General features: G+C 59.2%; 1 protein-coding gene across 1 annotated transcript; it reads right to left on the bottom strand.

Moving 5' to 3' along the window:
- Positions 1-357: 357 nt before the first annotated feature.
- Positions 358-3,872, bottom strand: Pim3 (Pim-3 proto-oncogene, serine/threonine kinase). Its single transcript, XM_027396222.2, has 6 exons — positions 3,318-3,872; positions 3,124-3,233; positions 2,984-3,034; positions 2,533-2,902; positions 1,596-1,772; positions 358-1,520 (listed from the first exon to the last, which is right to left on the bottom strand). Exons 1-6 carry the CDS (start codon positions 3,400-3,402, stop codon positions 1,333-1,335), a joined length of 981 nt encoding a protein of 326 aa, XP_027252023.1. The 5' UTR covers positions 3,403-3,872; the 3' UTR covers positions 358-1,332.
- Between the last annotated feature and the right edge of the window lie 2,488 nt (positions 3,873-6,360).

Raw genomic sequence — 6,360 nt, 5'->3', positions numbered from 1 at the left:
ATTGTTTTGCTTCATCTACCAGCCCACCACCTCCCTTAGGGAATTTCTACTCATCCCTCAGAACATGCACTAGGCTTCAAGGCATGTCTCACACCCACAGGAAACAGAACTTCTATTGTTCTTAAGGGCAAAGGCCATACCCACCAAAGGTCCCTATGGACCAGTCTTCTCTCTCTAGGTAGAGAAATGGATGATGAGGGGCCCTGGCAGGTAAGACCCTCTGGCTAGCCACAAGGCCCTGTCCTGCCCCCACTGCCCAGTTGACAGAGCTTCAACAGTCACCTGGAAGGCTACTCAAGCCCCACCAGACCCCTTTCAGAGCTCCACCCTGGGTCCCAGTGCAATACACAGAGGATATCCATTTATATACCAAAACATTTAATTGAAATACCTGTATAAAAAATATGATTTCCAGACATCTCACACTTTTGAACTTAAAACAACCCCCACCCCTGATGCCTACTTACACCAGGGTCACAGAAACACAGCTGCTAAAATAAATTAAGGGCTTGAGACTCTGTCCCCCACCCCAGCTTTCAGAGCCAGCAAGCAGACTGTACAAGGTCAATAATTTAAAACCCACCCCCCAGCGCAAGAGTGCCCAGGGTGGCAGGGTCCCCCCGCTTCCCTTAAATTAGCCACTGTACAAGTTCTTCCTCCCACAGACATGTGGGCTGGGGACCTACTCCAGGTGCAGGAAGATGGGGTCTGTGGACTGCACAGCCACCCTGACTGTCCTGTATACCCCAGGGGCCTGGAGGAGGTGGCTGCTTGGAGGAAGTAACCTCAGCAAATAAATTAAACAATAAATAGCCCCAGCAGGGCAGGGGTGCCCTCCAGGGTGGTCACACCATAAATAAGAGACCCTGGCACACCTAAGTTTCGTGCCTGGGGTGGCAGATGGGCACCAGTGGCCCAACCGTTGCATTGCTTGTGCAGACATGCCCAGACGAACACCATGAGACTGGAGGGTGGGAGGTGGGCACCACAGGGGTGCTCCATGTCAGACACAGTTGGTCAGGAAGGCTGCCTCCAAGATGCAGCAGCAGGGCAGGGGTCTCTGGTTCAAGTATCCACCCAAGGCAGGCGGGACCTTGTTTAGCCCGCAGCCATCTTTGGACAGAAGAGCTCAAGAAAACCCAGGCCCTGTGGAGCAGCGTTCAAAAAGGCACTCAAAGCAAAGGAAACAGGCCCGGTGCCAAGAGCAAAGGTCACCAGGGGTCAGAGGTCACTGCTTTTGCAGGAGACATCCCAGGCAGAGAATGTTCATTCTGGGAAAGGGCTGGCTAGCCTGAGCCCAGCCTCCCAGTGTGGAGTCCAGGCTCCTCCTCCTCACAAGCTCTCACTGCTAGAAGTGGTGCTGGCTCCGTCATCAGTGTCCAGGGCACAGAGCCGAAGGTCACAGTTTTCTGGAACGCTCCCCTCTGTCCCCAGCATCCAGGGGTGGGCAGCAATTTGGTCCAGTGAGGGCCTCTCTGAGGGCCGCAGGGAGAGACACCACTCAATGAGCTGCTGGCACTCTGCAAAAACAACAGGGGTCAGAATCCAATCGTACTACCCTGTTCCCAACCCAGCATAGGATGTACAACACACACCTGGGGAGACCCTCCTCCGGAAAAACAGCCTGCCACGCAAGATCTCCTCGTCCTGCTCGAAGGGAATGTCCCCACACACCATGTCGTAGAGAAGTACACCCAGAGACCACACAGTGGCAGAGCGCCCATGATAGCGGTGATAGCGGATCCACTCTGGGGGGCTGTACACACGAGTGCCTGGGGGAAGAATCGGGATTAGGAACACATCAACATAGACACTCAGGTCCTCACACACGGGCACCGGCCCTCATCAGCTAGCAGCCTGCCTCCACCCTGGCCTCCGAATCTTGCTTGTCATCACCCTGGAAAAACCCCAACACAGCAGCAGGCGGGGCTCAGGAAAGGAGGGACGTGGCGGGCAGGGGAGGGGCAGGAGTGAAAGGGAGGTGAAGGTCCACCCCCAACAGGCCCCACTGCAGGAGCACGTCACATGAGCTCCGGCTCCGGTTTCACAACAAACAGATACAACGTAAGCCACAAGGAACTAGGCCTGGTGTTCCAGCTCCTCCCGCGCCAGCTTTGCCTGCTCAGCTCTGCGTGGCCAGGGAAGGGGAGGAGAGGAGCTCGGGAAGAGGAGGGGCGGGAGAGATGGGAGGAGGGAGAAGAGGAGTGGGGGAGCCCCGGCTTCCCCGCGCTCCGCAATGCGGGGATTTCTACTGCGGCGCCCCCGCGCTCCACACGCACGCACACACGCAAGGGAGGCCCGAGAGCGCCCTCCCCGGCACAGGGAGGGGCCAAGGCGCCGAAGCGGCTGGCTGCGCCCTGCGTCACGCTCGTATCTCGGGTCTCCCAGGCTGCCATCCACGATCCCCAGACCCTGTGCCTAACACCGCAGAGGGTTACCCCGGTGTCCCCAACTGCCCACCCCCATTCTGCAAGCCAGGCGCGGCGCGCGGCCTCCCAACAGTCACCGGAACGCCACACATCACCTGCTTACCATCAAAGTCAGTGTAGACCGTGTCCTTGAGCAGCGCGCCCGAGCCGAAGTCAATGAGCTTCAGCTCGCCCGAGCGCAGGTCCACCAGCAGGTTCTCGTCCTTGATGTCTCGGTGCACGACCCCGCAACCGTGGCAGTGGCGCACAGCGGCAAGCACCTGTGCGAAGAAGCGGCGCGCCAGGGGCTCGTCCAGGGCGCCACGTTCCGTGATGAAGTCGAAGAGGTCCTGTGCCGGTTCCGGCCGCTCCAGCACCAGCAAGAAGCCGTCGGGCCGCTCGAACCAGTCCAGCAGGCGGATGACGCCTCGCGCGCCACCCGCCGCGCCCACCTTGCGCAGCAGCACCACCTCCAGGGGCACGGCCACTCCGCCCTGGGGGGACAAGGCGGTCAGTGGACAAAGCCAAGGCGGCCGGAGCCTGCCCGCACCCGCACGACCCGCGCCCCCACTTACCAGACTGCCCCACTCGGTCACCCGCTCCTTCACCACGTGCTTCACGGCCACCTGCGGGGAGGGGGGCGACACGCGAGCGGTCAGCCGGGCGGCCGAGCGTGGCCAGCGACCACGCGGGTGCGCCCGGAGCCCCGACTCACCGGGAGTCCGTCGGCGATGCGGCTGCCTGCGTAGACCGTGCCGAAGCCCCCACTGCCCAGCACGGCGCCCACCTGGTACACCTTCTCGAAGCTTTCCTTGTCCGCCTTGGCTGTGGGAAAACGCAATCCGGTGGGTGATGGCCTAAAGCCCCTTCTGCCATCGCCCCGCTCCCCTCCGCGGTCCGCGCACGTACCTGGCTGCAGGATCTTCACCGGGAGGTGGTCCACGCCGCCAGGCCCGCAGAGGTGCGCCAGGGAGCCGAACTTAGACAGCAGCATCGCGGGTGGCCTCGCGTGCTGTGCCGCCTCTGACCCGTCCGGCACGGACGCGGGAGGGCGGTCTTTCTGACCGCAGACAGCGCGGCGGATCCCGCGGCCCCGAGGCCGAGCGCTCAGCGAGGCAGCCGCGCGGCGCAGTCGCCCGGTGGCCGCGCGAATGCGCGTAGACGGCAGCTGGCCGAGCGGCTCACACGCCCCGGCCGCCTCGCCCCAGGGTTTTGGACCACGGAGACGCGTATCCTTCCGCGAAGGCGGGGCCGCCTGAGGCTCCGCCCCCTTCCGCCCGAGGCTCGCGTTGCAGTGCTGCTGTTGTATCGCAAGGCGTTGCTGGGAAAGCCGGACGTTCCCTGTCGGTTTGTCAAGGGCCCGTGGCGCGCGGGGACGGCGACCCGTCCGGACTAGCTTGCCGTAGTAGAGTCGCGGAGGTGCACGGCGTACCGTGCCAATACACGGCACGCTTACTCGCCCTGCGCACGCGCAGTTCGCGCGCGGGCGGCGGCCCCTAAGCCTCTGGCAGCGCGGGCGGGGCCGCATAAGCCAATGAAAACCGAGGTTTTGAAAGGACACGGGGATTCAGCCAATGGCGACGCGGGGCGGGGCCCTCCGAGCCTCGCCCCCCAGGCCGCGAAAAGGAAGGTCACTCTCTGGCTCTGCGAGTTACGCGTGTTCTTCCCTCTTTCTCCGTGGACGTCCATGGCGCGTGGAGCGCGAGGAGCCGGCTCCCTCAGAGAGGCGGAAGTCCTGGAGGACACCCATGCGGTTCTGAGGCCCGCGCTGACACTGCTCGCGCGCCACGGTGCACACGCACGTGGCTGGCCGAGGGAGAAAGCATTGCCCTCAGACCTTTCAGCCCAGCCCCACCTCCCTCTAGCACACCTAGTGTTGGCCAATCAACTGGGCTCAGACCCCATTATTTTAGCTGGCTACCTATGGTGGCCTGCCTAACTCCTAGATTCTCTGCCCTGGGGACCTCTCCCCCTGCTTTACAGCTGCCCGACAATGTGTCTATCGGCTATCCACAGCGGACCTTTGTTGATGACTATTATATCCATGGTCATCTTGAGGGGCCTAGGTAAACCCGGTCTACATCAGTTTCCCTGCCCCCTTTATAAGGCTCCTGTGAAACTGGACTACTGTTGTTGACCCAGGCCAAATCACTGGCCCAAGAGCAGCCCAGGACTTGGGATATGAGTGGTCACTTGCCAGCCTCAGCGGAAGTCAGAATGGGTTGAGAAACTAAGCGTATTTCTAGTTGCTCCCTGGACTTTAGATGGAAGTCTAAACAATTCAACTGATATTTCTGTACTGCTACTACCTACCTGAAGGCCTCTAGCTCCTTCAGTTGCCATTGTCCCTCTGACTCATGCCACACACCACTTTCCCACCCTGGAACCCTTCTGAGATGCCTCCTGTCTCGATCCAATCTAGGGCCCACCCAGTTTCCTTGCCCCTTTCTGTCTTTGTGGCCTAGGTCCTCAAACTGTCTGGGCACACTCACCACCTCCCACCCCCTACCCTCTCCAATGGCTAGCTTTCTGAATGGGTCTCAGATTCTTGGAGCTCTGTCTGGCTCTCCCCTGAAGTGTTTCCGGGTGCTAACCATGTCTAACCAGAACAGAGCTTACTGCAATACCTACCAGCAGGATTCACAGAGCATCTGCTCAGGTAGAGAGTGTGCCTCTGGGTGCTTTCAAAGCTTTCACCCCCTCCTTGATCCCTAAACTCCTGAGGAGTGCTCCCAACACCTTGAATCTTCTCAAACTAACAAGAATGAGGACCCACTCCTCAAAGGTGCTCAGTCACCCATAGCCCCGCTCTCCTCACTTCAGGTAGGCTGAGGACCCCTCACAGTACTTCTAGAGGGCTTGGGGAGAAGGAAGGGATCTGTGGAACAGAAAACAGCCTTCTCCTCAGGTGGAGATTTGTCTTCATTGAGTTGTAGATTGATTACTCCATGAGCCTCTGTGTGTATTGGGGACCCTCCCCCGCAACCTACTAAACTGCATGACTTATCCGAATAGACCTTGGCCTTCACCCCTGGGAGCCATACAGGCCTCATCATATTCCATTTGGCCTGAGAGGAGGTCTGTAAGAAAGTGGCTTGATCTGAACGGCTACCCACACATCTGGAGAGGCATTGGGAAATCCCTGCATCCTCAAATAGCCCTGCCGCATTCTACCCCCTACCAGCAATGGACATGGCTGTCCCTATTTGTTTATCAGACGAAGGTTCTGATGGGTCCTGCCAGTGGATCATCTTTCCTCTTTGCATGGGAGTCTGGACTGAATCAGACCCAGGACAGTGCTCCCCATGGGCGTGGCTATTGGAAGCTGGACCTCAAGCCATCCCTACTCCACAGGTTTCGGCACCCCCAACCAGTTCCTGTGCAGGGTACCAGCCCCCCACCTGTTTTTTCCTCATTCCTAGAAGGCCCATCTGGTAAGCCTTAAAAATAGCTCTGGGCCCCACAGGTCAGTCATTCCATAGACAGAAGCAGAGCTGGAGAACTCCACGTCATGTTCCTTGCCTTCCTACCACTCAAAGGGTACCCTGGGTCCAGATCAATGTGACACAGGAATGTCCATCTGTTGGCCTTCCTCTTTTAACCAGGTATTACTTGAGGAGGGTCTATCCCCTCTCTCACACCCAGCCCCCAAGCCATCCTGTTCCCATCTCTACATGCAGCCTTGGAAACAGCCATTCCTGCCCTGCAGTGGGCACAGACAGAATGCACAGCCAGCCCCACCAGGTCACTCTGTCCTGCTGCTGGGAGGGGCTATGCTGTTGCTGTGGTGACAAGAGCCAGGCTGTCCTTTCTGGTAGGAAAGAAGAGATGATGGACTGGAAGATGTTCAGGGCCTCAAAACACACACACACACACACACACACACACACACACACACACACACACACGGTCATACTTACAAACCCAGTCATGCACAAGTAACTGTCCTCAA

This window comes from Cricetulus griseus, chromosome 2 (assembly GCF_003668045.3).
Source record: "Cricetulus griseus strain 17A/GY chromosome 2, alternate assembly CriGri-PICRH-1.0, whole genome shotgun sequence".
Classification (NCBI taxonomy): Eukaryota; Metazoa; Chordata; class Mammalia; order Rodentia; family Cricetidae; genus Cricetulus; species Cricetulus griseus.
This window is presented reverse-complemented; position numbering and strand designations above follow the sequence as displayed.

Bases quoted from the DNA above. Each gene is read 5' to 3' on its own strand.
- Pim3 (XM_027396222.2), bottom strand. From the start codon at position 3,402: ATGCTGCTGTCTAAGTTCGGCTCCCTGGCGCACCTCTGCGGGCCTGGC. The intron at 3,234-3,317 runs GTACGTGCGCGG...GTTTTCCCACAG, and splicing joins GGTGAAGATCCTGCAGCCAG to CCAAGGCGGACAAGGAAAGC. The intron at 1,773-2,532 runs GTAAGCAGGTGA...TTCTTCCCCCAG, and splicing joins GGTCTACACTGACTTTGATG to GCACTCGTGTGTACAGCCCC.